This window comes from Loxodonta africana, chromosome 3 (genome assembly GCF_030014295.1).
Source record: "Loxodonta africana isolate mLoxAfr1 chromosome 3, mLoxAfr1.hap2, whole genome shotgun sequence".
NCBI classification, from domain to species: domain Eukaryota; kingdom Metazoa; phylum Chordata; class Mammalia; order Proboscidea; family Elephantidae; genus Loxodonta; species Loxodonta africana.
Genome location: NC_087344.1, coordinates 29622932 through 29648840, shown reverse-complemented (window position 1 = coordinate 29648840; position 25909 = coordinate 29622932). Strand labels below are relative to the sequence as shown.

At 38.1% G+C, this 25909-nt stretch overlaps 1 protein-coding gene across 1 annotated transcript; it reads left to right on the top strand.

Annotated features, from left to right (window-relative positions):
• Nucleotides 1-3749: 3749 nt before the first annotated feature.
• Nucleotides 3750-5456, top strand: LOC100666657 (olfactory receptor 7A10-like). Its single transcript, XM_003413308.3, has one exon. The coding sequence runs from the start codon at nucleotides 4011-4013 to the stop codon at nucleotides 4947-4949; it is 939 nt and encodes a 312-aa protein (XP_003413356.1). The 5' UTR covers nucleotides 3750-4010; the 3' UTR covers nucleotides 4950-5456.
• Nucleotides 5457-25909: the final 20453 nt, after the last annotated feature.

The window sequence follows — 25909 nt, the reverse complement described above, 5'->3', positions numbered from 1 at the left end:
TGTCAGGTAGTTCTAGTGCCTTTTCTTCTACTGGTAAGTCATCTGGTATTTTAATTTGGATGCCCACTGCAACCATCCTTTTTTTTTTTTTTTAAATATACGTTTTGATATTGTCTGCTGTCTTTTGGGATATTCAGTAGTTATTTTCTTTGTTTCTTGATGGTAGATTTGTTTGTTTCATCCTGCTTTTTTGTTTGATTATTTCTGAGCAGGTGGGCTGTGTGTTCTTTGTTGTTTGCTTGTCTGTGGTCACAATACTTTTCACCTCCTTATCCAATGGGCAAGGCCAGTCAATCAGCTATGGTGCAGCAGGGCAGGTGTAGCTGAAAGGGAGGGGTTGCAATGGATTGTCTGTGGCATGTACTAGGGCCAACAGGGCTGGCCATGAATCACTGCTGGGCGGACTCCAGTAGGCTGTGCCTGTGCTACTCAGGGGTGTGATGTCCTGTGCATGGTGCAGGTAGGCAGGAAAGAGGGGGAGGTTTTGATGTGTGGAGCTAATAGTGGTATAAGAAAGAGGAGAGAGAAACAGGAGCTAAAAATAAAGAAGCAAAGAAAGAAAAAAAGAAGTGCTAAGGGAGCTTGCCATTGGAATGGAGCGAAAAGAAACTGAGAAGTGGAGAATAGCAGAAAGGAAAAAAAAAGAAAGAAAAAAAAAGAAAAAGGGAAAAAGAAAGAAACAAAGTAACCAGATAAAAAGTTGGAAAAGAAAGAAAAGCCCCCAGGAGTCCCAGAGTCACACTGGTGGGCTGCTAAGACCGGGGAAGTGGATCCCAGGCTGCAGGGTATAGCCTGGCTAGAGGGGATGTAAATGTCACAAAGCACCAGGAATTCAGGAGAGAGGAAAAGAAGGTAAGTGTAGAGAGATGAGATCTGAGAAATAAGAAAAGACAAAAAGGGAAGAAGAGAGAGAGAAGAAAAAAAGCAAATGTCCCCAGGCAACCCACCTACGCGGCTGCGCAGACTGGGGGCGTGGCTACTAAGCCCTGCAGTGTAGCCCGGCTAGAAGGGGCTCCTGTGTTGTGAAAAGAAAAAGAAATAAAACAAAACAGAACAAAGCAAAACAAGGCAAGAAAAAAAGCCCCAGGGATCCCACAAGTGTGGTGTCGTGGGCCGGGGGATTGCCTCCCCAGTGGAGTGTAGCTTCACAGCCTTTCAAGAAGAAGCAAAGATGGCACATGGAGCTAGGTGTTCCTGAGAAAGGAGCGGGAGGTGGTAGGAGGCACAAAAGAAACCAAAAGAGACAAAAAGAACCAACGCCAGGTCAAGGACCTGGCCAGTATGCACAGGGTGAATCCTGAGGCCAAAGGAGTTGCCTCATCAAGAAACTGTGGCTGATAGCTGGCAGGAAGAAGAGGAGGCCTAAGCAGGGAGAAAGAAGAGGGGATTAGGAAAGCATATATCGCTCGTTAGTTACTGAGTGCTCTGTCTCCTGCTGGGAGCTTCGTGAAGCTGTTTTCCCGTACTCCCTGCCCCTTGATCTCCAATCTGGGTGGGGCAAATCCAAGAAACATCGACGCTGTACTTCCCGGCCAGTCGGGCCACTGCAGCCAGCCAGCATGCTTGTAGGTAGAGCCCCGAGGAGAGGATGGGGGGTGGGAAAGTGTGTGTTGCTGGTTACCGGGTGCTCTGTCTCCTGCTGGGAGTTCTGCAAAGCTGCTTTCCCTTGCTCCCAGCAGGAGTCCAAGATGGCAGATCTGTGCTGTGTTAGCTATCGGGCCCTCTGCAAGTATCTTTCCTTACTCTCTGTCCTCTGTCAGTTTCTTATTCCATTCAGTGCTTGGCTGAGTTCTTTATCTCTTCATTTGACACTTCAGGTTCCAGGAATGATATTCACCTCTGTTTTACTTAGTTTTTTGGGTCTTTGCTGTAGAGGGACAGCGTGGTGCTTCTGTCTATGGCGCCATGTTGGCCAGAAGTCTGGAAACTTCTTAGCTTTTGCAGATACTTTCTTTACATGATGAAGATGTGGCATTTTACATCTACATCAACATCATACTAATTGGAAAACATTTAGAAACATGTCTGTTAAAATTGGGAACAATATTGAAATTTTATGTGCAACTTTATTATAGTTCTTGAAACAATACAGGCATTAAGGTAAGTGTAATGCAAATACAGATAATCAAGATTATGTTCCCATGGTGGTATTAGATAATACTTATATAAAGCTTAAAGCTAATACTTATGTAAGACTTCTATTTGTAGACACTGTCCCAAGTAGTTTACGTATGTAATTCATTTATCTTTCTCAAAAACACTGTAAGTGCTACGATGATCTCGATTTAGGAGGTAAAAAAATTAAAAAAAAAAAAAAGCAAGCAGAGTGGTTAAGTAACTGTCCTGTGGTATCATAGCTAATAAGTGGCAGAGTTTGGCTTTGAAACCTTGTAGTGTGACTGCAGACTTTCCACTCTCAACCAGTATGTTCACCGTCCCCTCCAGAGGGTTGGTCTTTGAGTGTCTGGTTGGAAGTGGAAAGTTTCCAGGGTCTGAGGCAGCTTTTCTCTCCATTATCCCCATAATGTCCACTGTGTCTCTTGTCTAAACTCCTTTCTGCATGTCTAATGTAAATTATTCTTTCCTCTCATTCCGTGAAATGTTTTTCTATGCTTCTCCATGCCCTTGGCAGAATATGAACCCCACAACGAGAATCCCAATGTCCCACTTACCTAATTGTAATTTCAAAGTTTCAATTCCAAATTCCATAGGTGGGGGGGACCCAGAGATGCTGTAAGATGCTCATTGGGCAATCTTCTGTCATGCCTTCTCCTGACCAAATGGCTTTGACAGTATAAAATAGACTGCAGGGGCCCATCATAGTCTTTGGTGAGACAGAGCCCATGTCTTAGAAGGGTGGAGGGTATCCTCTGGACATATATCCCAAAGGCGCCTTTTCAATTTAAACATCAGAAGTAAGTACAGCTGATGAAAATCACAAGAAAGGAAATTTCATCTCTTGAAAGAGTAATGTATTATCATAATTAAACAGAATGTAAAAGGAAAAATAATTAAAGTGAAAGACTTCGTATTCCTGGAGGCCCCCACTGTCAGTTAGATCAGTGCTTCTTAAAATCACCTAGTGTAGTGGGGAGAATTGTGTTCTGCCAAAATGTATGTCCTGCTGGAGTCTCAGAATGTGACCATGTTAAAAACTAGAGTCTTTGCAAATGTAGTTTATTAAGGATCCTGACATGAAATAATTTTGGATTTAGAGTTGGCTCTAAATCCAATCATTGATATCTTTGTGAGAAAAGAAGAAGACACAAAGACACAGAGAGAAGAAAGCCACGTCAAGATGGAGACGGAGATTGGAGTGGCATGTCTACAAGCCAAGGGAAACCAAGGATTTCTGGCAACCACCAGAAGCTAGGAGAGTGCCTTCACAAAGAAACAGTCCTAGTGATGATGGCTTGATTTTGAAATTCTGGCCTCCTGAAGTGTGAGAGAATAAATATCTTTTTTTTTTTTTTTAATCTCTGTTTTTTAAAGCTACCCAGTTTTTGGTAATTTGTTACCTGCCAAAGATTACCTAGGTAACTTGGCATCCCTAGGAAACTAAACACCTGGAAACTTCTTAAAATGCAGATTCTGATTCAGTAGGGGCAGTCTACCGATCCTGCATTTCTCACAAGCTTCCAGATGAGGCTGATGCTGCTAGCCATGGATCACACTCTGAGGAGCAAGGAACTAGATGATTCTATTTCAGAGAAATGTATGTAGAAAGAGTGGTGCTTGGTATGGTAGTTATGACTAGGGATTAGTTTGCTAACTTGGAAAGGTGGACAGAGGCAGAAAGAATGGCTGCATTTTTAATCCTCTGAATATTCATCTGAACCTGATCTATTGACAAAATACAGGCTTTTATTTATTTTATGTGTCAAATACAATATTTTTATTTATATTTATTTATGTAAAATTTATAATCTGTAGTAGTGCTGCTGTTTGATGATGTCTATCTATTTGTAAAATATTGCTCTTCTCACTTTCTTGGCAGTCACACCACCTACATGGAACCAGGAAACGACACACAGGTTTTAGAATTTATTCTTCTTGGACTTTCAGAAGTGGAAGAACTGCAATCCCTTCTTCTTGGGCTGTTCCTGTCCATGTACTTGGTCACATTTATTGGGAACCTTCTCATCATCTTGGCCACCATCACTAGCTCCCATCTCCACACTCCCATGTACTTTTTCCTTGCCAACTTTTCCTTTGTAGATATATGTTTCACCTCCACCACTATCCCAAAGATGCTGCTCAATATCCATACCCATAACAAAACCATCACCTATCACGGCTGCCTCACCCAAATGTATTTTTTCATTCTTTTCGTAGAGTTGGATGGTTTTCTCCTTTCTATCATGGCCTATGACCGGTTTGTGGCCATCTGTCACCCACTGCACTACACAGTCATCATGAATCCCAGACTCTGTGTCTTGCTGCTGCTGTTGTCCTGGATATTGAGTGTTCTGGACTCTCTGCTACGTGGTTTGCTAGTGTTGCGTCTGTCCTTCTGTACTAACTTGGAAATTTCCCACTTCTTCTGTGAAATCAATCAGGTTATCCAACTTGCCTGTTCTGACACCCTTCTCAATATCATAGAGATGTATTTTGCAACTGTGGTGATGGGCATTATTCCCCTCATTGGTATTGTATTTTCTTATTCTCAGATTGTCTCTTCCATACTGAGAATTACATCAGCAAGGGGAAAATATAAGGCATTTTCCACTTGTGGGTCTCACCTTTCAGTTGTTTTATTGTTTTATGGTACAGCTCTTGGAGTCTACCTCAGTTCTGCCACTACCCAAAATTCCAGGGCCAGTGCAATAGCCTCAGTGATGTACACCATAGTCATACCCATGCTGAATCCCTTTATCTACAGCCTGAGGAACAAAGACATAAAAGGGGCATTGAAAATTCTTGTTGGTATTGTCACTTCAAATGAGTGATAAAAATGTTTGTCTTGGGGCTAGACAAGAGTCCACGAGTATCCAGGAACCACATTGACATTCAGAAATTCTGATTTTTTTTTGTTCACCTGTCTCTGAATTTCCAGACATTTCTGGCATTTTATGTTTCTACTTTCCTGAAAGTAATTTCCAACTTTGGAGCAGAACTAATTTGAGAGTATCCACTCATTTAAAGTGGTTAATAGTTATTTTTAAAAATACACTGTCTTCAATTTCATTTTCTCTTTCATGGCAAAATTATGATGAGGGATAAAAATCTTATGGGATAATAAAGACTTGGAATTTAAATTTTTGTTCATGATTCCCTGTGTATTAGAATTCTAAGGTCTTCTTTATTAAACTTGAGTCAGGTTTTCTTTTCTGTATTCTTATTCGAGTCATTTTCATAATATAGACCCTAATATATTTAATTATTTTATAACTTGTCTGAGACATTTTAGTGCCTTCACTGAGGCTGTTTCTCTTGCTTTTCTGTGCCTAGTATGACAATTAATAGCTTAAAGTATTTAAAATTGAAAGGTAATAAAAACAACATGAAAATTTGTAGGAGGCAGTTAAAGAAGTGCTTTGAGGAAAATTTATAGCTTTCAATATGAATATTAGAAAATAGGAAAGATCTAAAGCAATGATCTAAGCTTCTACCTTAAGAAGCCAGGAACTAGTTATACCATGAGCCCAAAGTAGGTAAAAGAAAGGAAATAGTAAATATAAGGGGATAAATCAATCAGAGATGAAAAATAATAAAAAGAAAAAAATAATTACATTCTTTGAAAATACTAGTAATGAATAAATGCCTAGAAAGAAAAATCAAGTACAGAATGGGAAAATAAAAAATGAGTAATATCAATTAGATCATTACAAATGCTCAGACTTTAAAATAACAGTAAGAAATTAGTATAAAAAATACTATGCCACAAATTTTGACACCTTATATGAAATAGACACATTTCTTTAATAACAAAACCTAGTAAAACTAACTCAAGAAGAAATAGGAACTCTGAATAGCTCTAGACTTATTTTTTTAGTTGCATTTCTAAACCCAAACACTCCTTGAAGAAAACTCCCAGACCAGATTGTTCTACTGATGAAGCCTATCAAACATGTAAGGCAAAAATAATGCAAATATTATGCAAACTCTTTTAGAAACTAGAGGAGGACAAAAACTCTTCTTTTCTCATTGTATAAGGCCAATAAAACCTTGACACACACACATACGTACACACACTCAAAGGGATAGTATGAAAAAAACAAAATTGTTGATCAATATCCCTAATGAACATAGGTGGAACGAATCTCAACAAAATTTTGACAACTGAAAGCAGAAATGTATAAATGTGAAGTTGATTCCAGATTTCAAAATCAAGGGAACCCCTCATATCAATGCTCTAAAAAAGAAAGTCATATGATCACCTCAATACATGCAGAAAAAGCATTTGATAAAATTCAACATCCAAAAATCAACTCTCAGCCAACTATGAATAGAATGGAAATATCTCAGCCTTATCAATAGTATCTGCATCATATTTAATGGTGGAAGACTGAATATTTTCTCCCTAAGAGCAGACTCAAGGAAAGAAATAAGTGTCTGCTCTCGTGACTTCTTTTCAACATTGTATTGGAGGTACGATAAAATAAAGGTTTAGAGAGTTGAAAGGAAGAAATAAAACTGTTTGCAGACAACATCATTGTATACATAGAAAATCTGAAGTACTGTATTAAATATACCTTTGAGACTTAATACATAAATTTGGTAAGGTTGCAGGATACAAGGCTAACATACAAAAATATATTTGTATATACTGGTAAAATACTGGGAAATTTAAATATAAAAATAGCATTTCCTGTAACATCAAAATATATAGGAATAAATATTTAAAATGCAGGCAAACTCTTTACGCTAAAAACTATAAAATATTTTTGAGAAATTTATGAAGAATGAAATATAAAGGAATATGTACTATGTTCAGAAACACTGGTAGCGTAATAGTTAAGAGCTACGACTGCTGACCCATGTGTCAGCAGTTCAAATCCACCAGGTGCTCCTTGGAAACTCTATGGGGCAGTTCTACTCTGTCCTATAGGGTCGCTATGAGTCAGAATCGACTCGACGGCAATGGGTTTTATTATGACTTGGAAGATGTGATATTTTAGGATGTCAGTTCTCCCCCAGAATACCCTATCATACTCAATACAATGCTAAATGAAATTCTGACAGGCATCTTCTCTGATAACAACACTACAAAAGTAGAAATCAATACACGAAGAGCAAGGAAAAAAAATCTAATAAATGGAATCTAAATAACATTCTGCTTAAAAACTACTGGGTAATAGAGGAAATTAAAAAAAAAATTCCTAGAATCAAATGAGAATGAAAACACAGCATAACAAAACCTGTGGGATACTGCAAAAGCAGTACTCAGAGGTAAATTTATAGCAATAATTGCATACACCAAAAGAGAAAACGAAAGGACAAAAATCAAGACATTAACCATACAACTCAAACACTTAGAATGAGAGCAGCAACAGAAGCCGGCAGTTGCCAAAAGACACAAAATAATAAAAATTAGAGCAGAAATAAATGAAACAGGACAGAAAATCAGTAGAAAGAATCAACAAGACTAAAAGCTGGTTTTTTGAAAGGGTTAATAAAATTGACAAACCACTGGACAAACTGACAAAAGAAAAATAGGAGAAAATGCAAATAACACAAATAAGAAATGAAATGGATAACATTACAACAGAACGTACTGAAATAAAAAGGATCATACCAGTACGCTATGAAAAATTGTACCACAACAAATTTGAAAACCCAGAGGAAATGAACAAATTTCTGGAAACACACCACCTAACTAAACTAACACAAACTGAAGTAGAAAATATGAAAAGACCTATAAGAAAAGAAGAAATTGAAGGGGTGGGAAAACAAAAACAAAAAAACTCGAAACCAAAAAAAAAAAAGAAAAAATTCCTTGGTCCCGATGGCTACACTGGAGAATTCTACCAAACTTTCAGAGAAAAGTTGACACCAATTCTACTCAAACTATTCCAGAGCATAAAGAAGGAAGGAATAGTCTTCAATTCACTCTACGAAGCCAGCATAACCCTAATACCAAAGCCAGGCAAGAACATCACTAAAAAAGAAAACTGTAGTGCAATATCCATCATTAATATAGATACAAAAATGATCAACAAAATCTGAGCCAATAGAATAGAAGAGCATATCAATAAAATAATACATCATGACTAAGTGGGATTCATACCATGCATGCATGGTTGGTTCATCATTAGAAAAGCAATCAGTGTAATCCACTGTATAAATAAAACAAAGGGAAAGAATCACATGAATCACGTGATCATATCAATCGATGCAGAAAAGGCATTTGGTAAACTTCATTACCCATTCCTGATAAAAAGTCTAACAAAATAGGAATGGAAGGGAAATTTGTCAACATAATAAAGGGAATTATACAAAACCAACAGCCAATATTATGCTCAACAGAGAGAATCTGAAAACATTCCCTTGAGAACAGAAACCAGACAATGATGCCCTTTATCACCACTGTTATTCAACATTGTATTGGAAGTCCTAATAAGCACAATAAGACAAAACAGAGAAATAAAGGGCATCTGCAGTGGTAAGAAAGAAGTAAAACTATCCCTATTTGCAAATGATATGATCCTATGCATAGAAAATTCTAAGGATTTCACAAGAAAGCTATTGGAACTAATAGAAGCATTCAGCAAAGTGGCAAGATACAAGATTAAAATACAAAAACTAGTTGTATTCCTCCCTATCAACAAAGAGAACTGCTAAAAGGAAATCAGGGAAACAATACCATTTACAATAGCCCCTCCCAAAAGATAAAATACTTAGAAATAAATCTAACTAGGGAAGTAAAAGATTTATACAAAGAAAACTATAAAACACTACTACAAGAAACCAAGAGGTCTACGTAAACGGAAAAACATACCATGGTCTTGGATAGGAAGACTTAACATTGTGAAAATGTCCGTACTACCCAAAGTGATGTTTACCTTTTTTTAATTGACTATGCAAAGGCATTTGACTGTATGGAGCATAATAAATTATGGATAACATTTCAAAAAAAGGACAACTATGGTGACTACGGAAATCCTGGTGGCGTAGTGGTTAAGTGCTATGGCTACTAACCTAGAGGTTGGCAGTTCGAATCCGCCAGGCGCTCCTTGGAAACTCTATGGTGCAGTTCTACACTGTCCTATAGGGTGGCTATGAGTCGGAATCGACTTGACAGAAGTGTTTTTTGGGATGGTGACTACTATAGCTTACACAATCCTGCAACAATAGAATCAACAAACAATAATCTACAAATGTATACATAGAATGTGGTTGTTGTTAGGTGCCATCGAGTCAGTTTCAACTCATAGAGCCCTATGTACAACAGAACGAAACACTGCCTGGTCCTGCATCATCCTCACAATCTTTGTTATGCTTGAGCTCATTGTTGCAGCCACTGTGTCAATCTATTTCGTTGAGGGGCTTTCTCTTTTTTGCTGACCCTCTATTTTACCAATATGATGTCCTTCTCCAGGGACTGCTCCCTCCAGATAACATGTCCAAAGTACATGAGATGAGCTCTTGCCATTCTTGCTTCTAAGGAACGTTCTGACTGTACTTCTTCCAAGACAAATTTATTTGTTAGATAGATAGATATGCCAAGAGGTTAGAGAGGGGGTAAAAGAACCCAAAAAACCCACACACTAGTAAATACAGATTCAGTGGTAGGAATCTCTAAATGCATGACTATAGGTGTTTCTCATATATTAATATAGATAAGAGAGCACACCAGTGGCACAGTCAGGGAAACCTCTTAGACATAATTAAACACCTCATGGGATGAAGTTCCCAGGCTCAGAGACAAAAGACCACAGACTCTGGGGACAAGTATATTAACTGGGACAGCATAGTTCTTAAAGACAATGTTCTACATTCCTACTTTGGGAAGTAGCGTCTAGGGTCTTAAAAGCTTGTGAATGGCCATCTAAGGTACAACTATTGGTCTCTTCTAGTCTGTAACAAAGAAGAGGGGAAAAAAACTAAAGATTCAAGGAGAAATTAGTCCAGAGGACAAATGGACCACATGAACCACAGCCTATGCCACCCTGTACCACTCTCAACCGCCCTGACTGAAATTATAACAGAAGGCCATAGACAGAGCAGAAGAAAAATGCAGAACAATTGATCAAATTCACAGAAAAGGTCAGACTTACTGGTCTGACAGAAACAGGAGGAACCTCCGAGGCTATGACCCCTGGACGCCCTTCTAACTCAGAACTGAAGCCACTCGCAAAGTTCACCTTTCAGCCAAAGATTAGGCATGCCTATAAAACAAATGGAAACTCTGGTGGAGTAGTGGTTAAGAAGTATAGCTGCCAACCAAAAGGTCAGCAGTTCAAATGCACCAGGCGTTCCTTGGAAACTGTGTGGGACAATTCTACTCTGTCCTATAGGGTCCCTATAAATTGGAATCAACTTGATGGCAATGGGGTTTATAAAATAAATGAAGCCCTGATGGCACAGTGGTTAAGAGCTCAGCGGCTTACCAAAAGATTGGCAGTTCAAATCCACCAGCCACTCCTTGGAAACCCTATGGGGCAGTTTTACTTTGTCCTATAGGGCCACTATGAGTTGGAATTGGCTCTGGCAACAGGTTTTGATTTTTATAAAACAAACAAGCACACACGTGGGGTATAAGCGTCTTCATCAATCAAGTATAAAATCTCAAATGGGCAAGACCTGCCCAAAACAAAGACAAAAAGGTGGGAAGCGACAGGGAAACTGGAAGAATGGAACCAGGGAACCCAGGGTAGAAGTGGAAAGAAGAGAGTGCTGACACAATGTGGGATTGCAGCTAATACTATGAAATAATTTGTGTATAAATTTTTGAATGAGAAATTTATTTGCTCTGCAAACTTTCACCTAATTCACAATTAAAAGAAATTATTTTAAAATTACAGTAATTGACACACTGTGGTATTAGTTTTAGGACACACAGAGAGATCACTACAACAAAATAGAGAGCCTAGATAATAAGTCCACAAACATTTAATCAATTCATATTTTAAAAAGATACCAGGATAATTCCATGGGGAGAGAACAGTGTCATAAGCCAATGGTGCTGGAATAACTGGTTATTCACATTAAAAAAAAAAAAGAGGCATACGATGTTATTTCATCGAATATAAAAATTAATTTTAAAAAGATTAAAGACCTAAATGTAAAGCCTAAGACTTTAATACTTTAGAGAGAACATAAAAGAAACACTTTGTGATTTTGAAGTAGCCAAGGTTTCTTAAAAATAAAACCATTGCCATCGAGTAGATTCTGTCTCATGGTGACCCTATAAAATAGGGTAGAACTGCCCCATAGAATTTCCAAGGGTGCCTGGTGGATTCAAGCTGCTGATCTTTTGGTTAGCAGCCGTGGCTCATAACCACTGTGCCACCAGGGTTTCCAAAAATAAGGCAGTAAATATAAAATAAAAACACTAATAAATACTCTTCTAAAGATATCATTAAGGGGATAAAATATCTACTTGCAATTGTCTGTCAGTTTGTCGTATCGTAATGGCTTGTTTGTTTCTGTGATGCTGGATGCTATGCCATCAGTATTTCAAATATCAGCAGGGATCACTCATGGTGGATAGAATTCAGTGGACCTTCCAGACTAAGAATAGGAAGAAGGACCTGGCAGTCTACTTCTGAAAAAACTGGCCAGTGAAAACATTATGAATAAGAGTAGAAAACTGTTTAATATAGTGCTGAAAGATGAACTCCTCAGGTTGGAAGGCACTTGAAATACGACTGGGAAAGAGCTACCTCTTAATACTAGATAGTAAATGTATGTTGCTTTAAGCCGGAGTTTTGAGGGGAATTTCTTATGCAGAAATATATAACTAATGCAATGAGTAATCAAAGTCTTCGTATATTGTATGTGGTGCTCTAAAATGGTCTACCTGCTCTGGTAAAAACACATTTGGCAATTCTTATGAAATTAAAGCATATATCTTCCATAAGTTTCAGAAATTCTACTCCTTGGAATCTATGTACAGGAAATGAAAACATAGTCACACTAAGACTTAGACATATATATTTGTAGCAGGTCTATTCATAATAGACAAAAATGGAAATAACTGAAATGTCCATTGACAGATAAATGGATAAACAAAGTATACTCATGCAATAAAATCCTACTAATCAATAAAAATGGACAAACTGCTGATACGTTCAAGAACTTGGACAAACTTCAAAAATAAATGCTGAGAAAAAGATGCCATGCACTTTGTATAATTAGCAGTTGCTTTTATGAAGTCCTAGAAGAGTGGAAATTAATATTATGATGATAGAAGTCAGGTCACTGTTAGCCTGGGCCAAGGTGGAGGAGGGAATGTATTGAAGGGAAATGGGCATGAAACTTCCTAGAACAGTAAAAATTCACATTGTGGTGCTAGAAATCAGATCAATGGCTGCCTGCGCCAAGGTTGAAAAGTGAATATATGTGTGCAAATGGCCATGAAGGAACTTTCTGAAGAGATGGAAATGTTCCGTCTTTCCTGGGCTGCTGGTTACATGGATGCATACCTTTGTTAGAACACTGATTCAAAACTATTTGTGCAAGATCCCGATCCAGGGAGATAAGTGAAAATAAGAGACATACTGAAAGACCTGTTATTTTCTCTTCAACCACTTTCTCTTCAATGCTTTTAGTAACGTAGTCTTTGTTTACCCTTGATGCTCCCTTCACAGGTACAGGGTGGAAGCAATCATGGTGATACAGTACTTAATGGCTACTGAGTTAACATTAAAAAGTAACTACCTGGAAGATTTGACCCTCCATCCCAACTTGCAGTCCTGAGACCTCTAGAAATTTAAATTAAAGAAGCAGGAGTTTTTTCATTAAATTACAAGTTAATGGTTTTGTTATCATCTGATCTTGGAACAAGAAAGAAAATTCAGTTAGCAACTTTGGGTGAGAGAAGAAAAAACCTGCTGGCCCATTAATTTCTGGTCAAGAATTTTTGAATTTTTGAATAAGAAAAGGTCTCTTGAAACACAAGAAAAAATGTATTTTAAATAAAAATTTGATTCCACAATATATACAATAGCCCCCTTTCTGATCACGAGTCAATTAGAATCTGTGATCACTAAGTGTTGGACAGGCACCAATCTATGTTTCCTCGGGTCTCATGGGTACTGCTAAATGGAGTACCTTTTCGTGAAACATGTTATTTCTGTTGATTCCTTAGTTGCTTCTGTTTGTTGTTCTTCCAGTCTGATGGAAGATTTTTACCAACGTCTGTAGTCTGAAATTGATCAAAAATGCAATCAAGATGCATTGATAATACTGGCAATTGAAATTCAAAAGTTGGAAACAAAGTGGAGGGATTGATAGTTGGAAAATATGACCTTGGTGATAGTAACTATGCCAGAGATCGTATGATAGAATTTTGCAAGAGCAAAGATTTCTTCATTGCAAATGTTTTTTTCAACAACATAAATGGTGACTATGCCAATGTGGACCTCTCCAGATGGAATACAAAGAAATCAAATAGACTGCATCTGTGGAAAGAGAGAATGGAAAGGCTGAATATCATCAGTCAGAGCAAGTCTTAGGGCCGACTGTAGAACTGACCGTCAATTTGCTATATGCAAGTTCAAGCTGAAATTGAAGAAAATTAGAACAAGTCCATGAAAGCCAAAGTATGACCTTGAGTATATATATCCCACCTGAATTTAGAGATCATCTCAGGAATAGATTTGACACATTGAACACTAATGACTGAAGACCAGGTGAATTGTGGAGTGACATCAAGGACATTATACTTGAAAAAAGCAAGAGGTCATTAAAAAGACAGGAACGAAAGAAAAGATCAGAATCGATGTCAGAAGAGACTCTGAATGTTGCTCTTAAATGTAGAGTAGTTGAAACAAACAGAAGAAATGAGGAAGTCAAAGAGCTGAACAGAAGATTTCAAAGGGTAGCTCGAGAAGACAAAATAAAGTATTATAATGAAATGTGCAAAGACCCAGAGAGAGAAATCCAGAAGAGAAGAACATGCTTGGCATTTCTCAAGCTGAAAAAACTGAAGAGAAAATTCAAGCTGTTAGTTGTAATAATGAAAGCGTCTACTGGTAAAATATTAAACAGCACAGAAGCATCAAAAGAAGATGGAAGAGGAGGCAGAGCCAAGATGGTGGAATAGACAGACGCTTCTGGTGAGCCCTCTTTACAACAAAGACCCCAAAAAACAAGTGAAATGAGTATATTTGTGACAAGCTGGGAGCCCTGAGCATCAAAGACAAGCTTAGACAACAAACTGAGGGGCAGGGGAAGGAAGAGACCATTCAGAATTGGAGAGGAGTTACCGGACCTGAATCGCGGGGAGCCCTCAGGCACCATTCCACTTTGGGGTCGGTTCTCAGCCCCCTGCCTTGTTCAGAGCGTTACCTCCTGCTGCAATCAGACATTGATATATACGCCAATCACCCCTCCCCCTCTAAGACAGTAGGACAGAGCCTGTACCACACACTTGATGATCAGCTACCTGGAAACCTGAGCTGAATTCATACAAGAAAACTGAATGGACTCCTAGACTGATGTACCTGATAACAGCTCTAGCCAGCTAGGGACAGGACATCAGAGCTCCAAAGGCAAAAATAATCAAGCTAGCTTACTTAAGCAACCCATAGGGTATACCAAAACAAAACAAAGCAAGAAGCTACGGCATAGTAAGCAAGCATAAACTAATACAATAACTTATAGATGGCTCAGAGACAACAGTCAATATCAAATCACATAAAGAAACAGACCATGATCACCTCAACAGGCTCTCAAAACAAAGAATCCAGGGATCTTCTAGATGAAAGTGCATTCCTGGAATTACCAGGTGCAGAATACAAAAGTTTCATATACAGAACCCTTCAAGACATCAGGAAGGAAATGAGGCAATATGCAGAACAAGCCAAGGAACTCACACATAAAGCAATTGAAGAAATTAGAAAGATTATTCAGGAACATAATGAAAAGTTTAATAAGCTGGAAAAATCCATAGACAGACAGCAATCAGAAATTCAGAAGATTAAGAATAAAATTATAGAAGTAGACAACTCAATAGAAAGTCAGAGGAGCAGAATTGAGCAAGTAGAAGCTAGAATTTCTGAACTCAAAGATAAATCACTTGGCACTAATGTATTTGAAGAAAAATCAGATAAAAGAATTAAAAAAAATGAAGAAACCTTAAGAATCATGTGAGACTTTATCAAGAGAAATAACCTACGAGTGGTTGGAGTACCAGAACAGGGAATGATAACAGAAAATACAGAGAGAATTGTTGAAGATTTGTTGGCAGAAAACTTCCCTGATATCATGAAAGATGAGAAGATATCTATCCAAGATGCTCATCGAACTCCACATAAGGTAGATCTGAAAAGAAAGTCACCAAGACATATTATAATCAAGCTTGCCAAAACCAAAGATAAAGAGAGAATTATAAGAGCAGCGAGGGATAAATGAAAAGTCACCTACAAAGGAGAGCCAATAAGAATAATCTCATATTACTTGGCAGAAACCATGCAGGCAAGAAGGCAATGGGATGACATATTTAAAAAATTGAAGGAAAACAATTGCCTGCCAAGGATCATATATCCAGCAAAACTGTCTCTTAAATATGAAGGTGAAATTAAGACATTTCCAGATAAGCACAAGTTTAGGGAATTTGTAAAAACCAAACCAAAACTAAATACTAAAGGGAGTTCTTTGGTTAGAAAATCAATAATATCAGGTATCAACCCAAGAGTAGAACACTGGGCAGAACAACCAGAAGTCTACCCAGACAGGGAAATCCAAAAAAACAAAGAAAGAGTATATATATAAAGCTCAAAACAGGGTAACAGCAATGTTATTATATAAGAGAACATTAGAATAATAAATAGGGACTAAGAAATTAATCATATACCTTCCATATGAGGAGGAAGATACAGTGATAGAAAGAAATAAAAGTTAGGTTTAAATTTAGAAAAATAGGGGTAAATAATAAGGTAACCACGAAGGAGACAAACTATCCTACTCATCAAAATAAAATACAAGAAAAAAATAGAGACTCAGCTGAAACAAAATCAACAACAACAAATACGAGGAAAGGACAATATGTAAAGATAATCTACTCAGCACATAAAATTAAGTGGGAAAAAGAAACTGTCAACAACACACAAAAAAAGACATCAAAATGATAGCACTAAATTCATACCTATCCATAATTACCCTGAAAGTAAAGGGACTAAATGCACCAATAAAGAGACAGAGAGTGGCAGAATGGATTAAAAAACAATATCCGTCTATATGCTCCCTACAAGAGACACACCTTAGACTTAGAGACACAAACAAACTAAAACTCAAAGGATGGAAAAAAATACATCAAGCAAACAATCAAAAAAGAGCAGAAGCCACAATATTAATTTCTGACAAATAGACTTTAAAGTTAAATCCATCAGAAAGGATAAGGAAGGACACTATATAATGATTAAAGGGACAATACAGCAAGAAGATATAACCATATTAAATATTTAGGTACCCAATGACAGGGCTGCAACATACATAAAACAAACTCTATCAGCATTGAAAAGTGAGATAGACAGCCCCACAATAATAGTGGGAGACTTCAACACACCACTTTCGGTGAAGGACAGGACACCCAGTTAGAAGCTCAATAAAGACATGGAAGATCTAAATGCCACAATCAACCAACTTGACCTCATAGACATATACAGAACACTCCACCCAACAGCAATCAAGTATACTTTGTTTTCTAGTGCACATGGAACATTCTCTATAATAGACCACACATTAGGTCATAAAGCAAGCCTTAGCAGAATCCAAAACATTGCAATATTACAAAGCATCGTCTCTGAACATAAGGCCATAAAAGTGGAAATCGATAACAGGAAAAGCAGGGAAAAGAAATCAAACACTTGGAAACTGAACAATACCCTGCTTAAAAAAGACTGGATTATAGAAGACATTAAGAATGGAATAAGGCAATTCATAGAACCCAATGAGAATGAAAACGCTTCCTTTAGGACCTTTGGGACACAGCAAAAGCGGTGCTCAGAGGCCAATTTATATCAATAAATGCACACATCCAAAAAGAAGAAAGGGCCAAAATCAAAGAATTGTCCCTACAACTTGAACAAATAGAAAGAGAGCAACAAAAGAAACCCACAGGCACCAGAAGAAAACAAATAATAAAAATTAGAGCAGAACTAAATGAAATAGAAAACAGAAAAACAATTGAAAGAATTAACAAGACCAAAAGCTGGTTTTCTGAAAAACTCAACAAAATTGATAAACCACTGGCCAAAATGACAAAAGAAAAACAGGAGAGGAAACAAATAACACGAATAAGAAATGAGATGGGTGATATTACAACAGACCGAACTGAAATTAAGAAATCATGTCAGATTACTCTGAAAAACTATACTCAAACAAATTTGAAAACCTAGAAGAAATGGATGAATTCCTAGAAACACACTACCTACCTAAACTAACACAAACAGAGGTAGAACAACTAAATAGACCCATAATAAAAGAAGAGATTGAAAAGGTAATCAAAAAACTCCCAACAAAAAAAAGCCCTGGTCCGGACGGCTTCACTGCAGAGTTCTACCAAACTTTCAGAGAAGAGTTAACACCACTACTACTAAAGGTATTTCAGAGCATAGTAAAGGACGGAACACTACCAAACTCATTCTATGAAGCCACCATATCCCTGGTACCAAAACCAGGTAAAGATGCCACAAGAAAAGAAAATTACAGACCTATATCCCTCATGAACATAGATGCAAAAATCCTCAACAAAATCCTAGCCAATAGAATTCAACAACATATCAAAAAAATAATTCACCATGACCAAGTGGGATTCATACCAGGTATGCAGAGATGGTTCAACATTAGAAAAACAATTCATGTATTCCACCACATAAATAAAAGACAAGAATCACATAATTTTATCAATTGATGCAGAAAAGGCATTTGACAAAGTTCAACACCCATTCATGATAAAAACTCTCAGCAAAATAGGAATAGAAGGAAAATTCCTCAACATAATAAAGGGCATTTATACAAAGTCAACAGGCAAATCACCCTAAATGGAGAGAGTCTGAGAGCATTCCCACTGAGATCGGGAACCAGACAAGGATGCCCTTTATCACTGCTCTTATTCAACATTGTGTTGGAGGTCCTAGCCAGAGCGATTAGGCTAGATAAAGAAATAAAGAGCATCCAGATTGGCAAGGAAGAAGTAAAAGTATCTCTGTTTGCAGATGACATGATCTTATACACAGAAAACCCTAAGGAATCCTCCAGAAAACTACTGAAACTAATAGAAGAGTTCAGCAGAGTATCGGGATACAAGAGAAACATACAAAAATCAGTTGAATTCCTCTCCACCAACAAAATGAACATCAAAGAGGAAATCACCAAATCAATGCCATTTACAATAGCCCCCAAGAAGATAAAACACTTAGGAATAAATCTTACCAGAGATGTCAAAGACTTATACAAAGAACACTATAGTACACTTCTGCAAGAAACCAAAAAAAAAAAAAAAGATGGAGGAAATACACAGAATCATTGTAACAAAAAGAATTAGTCAACATTCAACCATTTCTGGAGGTAGGGTGTGATCAAGAACCAATAGTAGTGAAGGAAGAGGTCCAAGCTGCACTGAAGAAGGCATCGGAGAAAAACAAAAAGGCTCCAAGAATTGATGGAATACCAATTGAGATGTTTCAACAAATGTATGCAGCGCTACAGGTGCTCACTCGTCTTTGCCAGGAAATTTGGAAGACAGCTACCTGGCTAACCATCTGGAAGAGAATTCATATTTGTACCCATGCCAAAGAAAGGTGATCTGTCATTCATTGTATTGTGTCCCCCCAAAAGACTGTCAACTTGGCTAAGCCATGATTCCCAGTATTGTGTGATTGTCCACAATTTTGTCATCTGCTGTGATTTTCCTATGCGTTGTAAATTCTGTTTCTATGATGTTAATGAGCCAGGATTAGAGGTAGTTATGTTAATGTGGCAGGACTCAATCTACAAGATTAGGGTGTGTCTTAAATTAATCCCTTTTGAGACACAAAAGAGAAAGGCGAGCAGAGAGATGTGGGGACCTCATTACCAACAAACAAGGAGAGGCAGCAGCACACAACTCCTTTGGAGCTGAGTCCCATTGCTGAGGCATTCCTAGACCAGGGGAAGACCTTCCTCCAGAGTGAGCTGAGAGAGAAAGCCTTCCCCCTAGAACTGGTACCCTGAAATAGAATTTCTGCAGTTAATGCCATCCATTTGTGCTATTTCTGCTATAGCAACACTAGATAACTAAGACATGATCCAACACAATGTGGAAAATTATTGAATAATATCATTAATAGCAAACACAAGTAAGCTTTTGCTGAGGATCATTCAAAAGTGGCTGCAGCAGTGTATTGACAAGGAACTGCCAGATTCAAGCTGGATTCAGAAGAGGACGTGGAAAAATGAATGTCGTTGCTGATGTCAGAAGGATCCTGGCCAAAAGCAGAGAATACCGGAAAGATGTTTACCTATGTTTTATTGACTATGCAAAGGCATTCAACTGTGTGGATCATAACAAATTATGGATAACATTTCAAAGAATAGGAATTCTCGAACACTTAATTGTGTTCGTGAGGAACCTGTACATAGACCAAGAGGCAGTCATTTGAACAGAACAAGGTGATACTGCACGGTTTAAATGCAAGAAAGGTATGTGTCAGGGTTGTATCCTTTCACCAACCTTATTCAATCCGTATGCTGAGCAAATAATCTGAGAAGCTGGACTTCATGAAGAAGAACATGGCATCAGGATTGGAGGAAGACATTAACAACCTGCATTATGCAGATGACACAACCTTGCTCGCTTTAAGTGAAGAGGACTTGAAGCACTCACTGATGAAGATGAAAGACCACAGCCTTCAGTATGGAATACACCTCAACATAAAGAAAACAAAAATCCTCACAACTGAACCAATAAGTAACATCATGAAAACAATACCATTCTTCTAATTTTGAATCATGCCACATCAGGAAATGTAGGTTCCAAAAGCTTGACTTCATCCATGTCATTAAGGTGGAGTCTATTTTGAGGTGGCAGTTCTTCGCCAGTGGTATTTTGAGAGCCTCCCAACCTGAGTGGCTTATCTTCTCACACTTTATCAGACAATGTACAGCTGAAGAGGACTTAAAGCACTTACTGATGTAGCTCAAGTTATATAGCCTGCTGTATGGATTACACTTCAACATAAACAGAACAAATCCTCATAACTGGACCAATAAGCAACATCATGATAAATGGAGAAAAGATTGCAGTTGTCAAGGATTTCATTTTACTGCATCCACAATCAACTCTCTTGGAGGTAGCAGTGAAGAAATCAAACGATGCATTGCTTTGGGAAAACCTGCTGCAAAAGACCTTTATAAAGTTTTAAAAAGTGAAGATGTCACCTTGAGGACAAAGGTGCACCTGACCCAAGCTATGATGCTTTTGATCACCTCATATGCATATGAAAACTGGACAATGATTAAGGAAGACCAAAGAAGAATTGACACCTTTGAATTATGGTGTTAGTGAAGAATATTGAATATGCCGTGGACTGCCAGAAGAATGAACAAATCTGCCTTGGAATAAGTACAGCCAGAATGTTCCTTAGGAGCAAGGATGTGTGACTTTATCTCACATACTTGGGACACATTATCGGGAGGGACTGCTCCCTGGAGAAGGACATCATTCTGCTTTAAGTAGAGGGTCCACAAAAAAGAGGAGGACCTTCAATGAGATGGGTTGACACAGTGGCTGCAGCAATGGTCTCAAGCATAACAAATATTGTGAGCATGGCTCGGGACCAGGTAGTGTTTGGTTCTATTGTGCAGTGGATTGCTTATGAGTCAGAGCCGACTTGATGGCACCTAACAATGACAGATTATTAACAGAGCTAATTCCAGAGCTGTCTTGTCAAACACCATTTACAATCTTAATTTTTTTTTCTCACACAGGCTAAACAAAGCCCAGAAACAATGGGAATTATGCCTGGTATAGAACAGCCAATTACTCCTTTAGCCAATGGACCTTCATTTGATAGTTGTCCAATTTTTTGTTTGATGGCCTCTTTATGGTTGCTATCAGTCTTAATCTCTCTCATATTTGTATTTATCCCTGATGTGAGTTTTGAATGAAATGAGTAATAAGGTACTCCATGAGCTAACTAGCAAGTTCCGATCCAGTTTGGTGGCAGGACTTTATATGTTCCTCATCCGTACATGAAATAATGTCCTTTCAGTGCTACATATAGGTAGGTACCTTGGGAACCAGGAGGAGTCATAAAAAAAAAAAAAAAAAAAAGTAGAGCCGTCGAGTCAATTCCAACTCATAGCGACCCTGTAGGACAGAGTAGATCATAGATGAGTATATTACAAAATATTACAAAAGGAACGGAGTAACCATCAAAATCAGGAGAATTATAATCTGGCAGCCGTGTGACAATAGTTTCATTTATGTAGTATGATCCACCCATGTGCAGAGAGGAATAAATCAATTTTTTTGTCACTTGTTCATAAGTCAAGTGGTCCTTGAAAGGAAATAAACCTTAGAAGAAAGTTGGGGTATATGAAAAATAATAGCTATCATTGTTAATGTAATTAGAACGCTGATTAATACCTGTGAATTGATTTGAAGTGCTGAGAAGTTCTGAGAAAAACACCATATACTTTGGTTTTTATGACTGCTTTATAAGTCCAGTTTGTATACTAATTAACTATCTCAGAGTCATTCCAATATAGAGTTTGGTTTTCATAAGGAGCATAAAATAAAAAAACAAAAAACCAAACCTGCTGGCATCTAGTCAATTCCGACTCATAGTGACCCTGTAGGACAGTGTAGAACTGCCTCATAGAGTTTCCAAGGAGCATGTTGGATTCAAACTGCCCACCTTTTGTCTGACAGCCATACCACTTAACCAGTACACCACCAGGGTTTCTACAAGGAGCCTAAGAGCTATAAAATATTTTTTCTAAGCTCAAAGGGGGTATTGTTAGTGGCATTTCCTTTTGGGGGTTACAGGTGCATGTGCACAGGCCCAGCAATTAGTTTGATTGGTTGTAACAGCAACTTGCTTGGCTAGCAAAGTCAAAGAGTTATACTCTTGATAGACTAAAACATAAAACAAAAATGTTATGTTGTAAGGTTTTGCCTTTTTTAAGTTAAGACAAAGATTATCAGTATTTTCAGCATTCCATTGATATTTTGGAGCTCATTTTAACTGAGAAATATTTACCCATATTCAATATCCTCAAGCTTGGCAGCAATGTGAGTTGTAAGAACTTGATAAGGTTCCTTCCAACAAGCTTTAAGAGCTGATTTGCGCTGATGCCTTTTCCAATATACCCAGTCACCAGTTCCAAGTAATGGTTTAGACATTAATGTTTACAAGAGTCAACAAAGGTAACTTGATCCTCTAAAAGATATCTTTTTGCATATGTCATAAGGGAATTACAGTATAGTACCTTCTCCTGATGCCCAATAGTAGCATCCCAAGGAGCATGATAAGTGAGAGGCATTGGCCTTTCTGTAATAATCTCGTAAAAGGTTAACTTATGTTTCCAAAGTGTGTGAAGTAAATGGCTACTGAAGCCAATGGAAAAACTTTTGGCCATGAAAGGCTGGTATCTTCAGTTAATTTAGATAATTTAAGTTTTACCATTACATTAACTTGCTTGACCTTGTCAGAGGATTGAGGATGATAAGGGAAATGACAAAGCCAATAAATTTCCAATCCTTTCACCAATAGTTTAATCACCTGACCAGTAAAATGCATTCCTTAATCACTTGACATTATAAATGGTAAACCCCAGGTTGAAAAACATGTTCTAATAATTTGTTTGCTGCCCTTACACCACTGCTTTTCAGCATGGAAAAGCTTCAAACCAATTAGAAAACAAACAAATAACCACTTGGACATTACAAAAGCATTTTGATAGGGATAACTGAATAAAAACAAGTTATAGATGTTCCTAAGAACCATCTAGTGGGGGTTTATGGCCTGTTGAAACTCCAATGGTTTTTCCTAGATTATGAGACTGACAAATTGAATATTGGACCACAATGTTTCGTGAGGCCTTTAAAAATTTATCCTACCAATATTTTAACAAAATTTGATTCATTTTATCAGCTCCATGGTGTGTGTGAGAGTGGAAAGCTTTTTTTTTTTTTTTTAATTAATTTTTATTAAGCTTCAAGTGAACATTTACCATTCCAATCAGTCTGTTACATGTAGGTTTACATACATCTTACTCCCTTCTCCCACTCGCTCTCCCCCTATTGAGTCAGCCCCCACAATCTCTCGTTTCGTGCCAATTTTGCCATCTTCCCTCTCTCTCTATCTTCCTATCCCCCCTCCAGTCAAGAGTTGCCTACACACTCTCCAGTGTCCACCTGATTTAATTAGCTCACTCTTCATCAGCATCTCTCTCCCCCCCACTGACTAGTCCTTTTCATGCCTGATGATTTGTCTTTGGGGATGGTTCCTGTCCTGTGCCATCAGAAGTTCTGGGGAGCATTGTCTCTGGGATTCCTCTAGTCGCAGTCATACCATTAGGTATGGTCTTTTCATGAGAATTTGGGGTCTGTATCCCATTGGTCTCCTGCTCCCTCAGGAGTTGTCTGTTGTGCTCCCTGACAGGGCAGACATCGATTGTGGCCGGGCACCGACTAGTTCTTCTGGTCTCAGGATAATGTAGGTCTCTGGTTCATGTGGCCCTTTCTGTCTCTTGGGTTCTTAGTTGTCGTGTGACCTTAGTGTTCTTCCTTTGCCTTTGCTCCAGGTGGGTTGAGACCAAATGATGTATCTTAGATGGCTGCTTGTTGGCATTTAGGACCCCAGGCACCACAATTCAAAGTGGGATGCAGAATGTTTTCATAATAGAATTATTTTGCCCATTGACTTAGAAGTCCCCTCAAACCAAGTTCCCCAGACCCCAGCCTCTGCTCCGCTGACCTTTAAAGCTTTCATTTTATCCCGGAAACCTCTTTGCTTTTAGTCCAGTCCAATTAGGCTGACCTTCCTTGTATTGAGTGTTGTCTTTCCCTTCACCCAAAGCAGTTCTTATCTACAGATTGATCAATAAAAAGCCCTCTCCCTCCCTCCCTCCCTCCCTCCCCCCTTTGTAACCACAAAAGTATGTGTTCTTCTCTGTTTTTTCTATTTCTCAAGATCTTAAAATAGTGGTCTTATACAATATTTGTCCTTTTGCCTCTGACTCATTTCGCCAGATTCCTCCATGTTATGAAATGTTTCAGAGATTCGTCACTGTTCTTTATCGATGCGTAGTATTCCATTGTGTGAATATACCACAATTTATTTACCCATTCATCCGTTGACGGAGATCTTGGTTGCTTCCAGCTTTTTGCTATTGTAAACAGAGCTGCAATAAACATGGGTGTGCATATATCTGTTTGTGTGAAGGCTCTTGTATCTCTAGGGTATATTCCAAGGAGTGGGATTTCTGGGTTGTATGGTAGTTCTATTTCTAACTGTTTAAGATAACGCCAGATGGATTTCCAAAGTGGTTGTACCATTTTACAATCCCACCAGCAGTGTATGAGAGTTCCAATCTCTCCACAGCCTCTCCAACATTTATTCTTTTGTGTTTTTTGGATTAATGCCAGTCTAGTTGGTGTGAGATGGAATCTCATCGTAGTTTTAATTTGCATTTCTCTAATGGCTAATGATCGGGAGCATTTTCTCATGTATCTGTTGGCTGCCTGAATATCTTCTTTAGTGAAATGTGTGTTCATATCCTTTGCCCACTTCTTGATTGGGTTGTTTGTCTTTTTGTGGTTGAGTTTTGACAGAATCATGTAGATTTTAGAGATCAGGCGCTGGTCTGAGATGTCATAGCTGAATATTCTTTCCCAGTCTGTAGGTGGTCTTTTGACTCTTTTGGTGAAGTCTTTAGATGAGCATAGGTGTTTGATTTTTAGGAGCTCCCAGTTATCTGATTTCTCTTCATCATTTTTGGTAATGTTTTGTATTCTGTTTATACCCTGTATTAGGGCTCCTAGGGTTGATCCTATTTTTTCTTCCATGATCTTTATCATTTTAGTCTTTATGTTTAGGTCTTTGATCCACTTGGAGTTAGTTTTTGTGCATGGTGTGAGGTATGGGTCCTGTTTCATTCTTTTGCAAATGGATATCCAGTTATGCCAGCACCATTTGTTAAAAAGACTATCATTTCCCCAATTGACTGACACTGGTCCTTTGTCAAATATCAGCTGCTCATACGTGGATGGATTTATATCTGGGTTCTCAATTCTGTTCCATTGGTCTATGTGCCTGTTGTTGTACCAGTACCAGGCTGTTTTGACTACTGTAGCTATATAATAGGTTCTGAAATCAGGTAGAGTGAGGCCTCCCACTTTCTTCTTCTTTTTCAGTAATGCTTTGCTTATCCGGGGGTTCTTTGAGTGGAAAGCTTTTAACAGAGGCCAGGCCAGAGAATTATGCAAAATGGCAAGATGATTAGGACTTCTCCATATTCCAGGCTTTTTATCAAACCATCCCCCCTTTTGTTCCCAATTGTCACATTCTAAAGAGGAGGTCATATTTGCTTCTCTGTCAAATTGACACAAGTTATTTGTATTGGTCATTTTGAATTGGACAGTCCTATGGCCTACTATGCCAGGAGTGGCAACTTGAACAGTAATGGTGTTGCATTCATCGTCAAAAGAACATTTCAAGGTCTATCCTGAAGTACAATGCTGTCAGTGATAGGATAATATCCATATGCCTGCAAGGAAGATCAGTTAGTATGACTATTATTCAAATATACA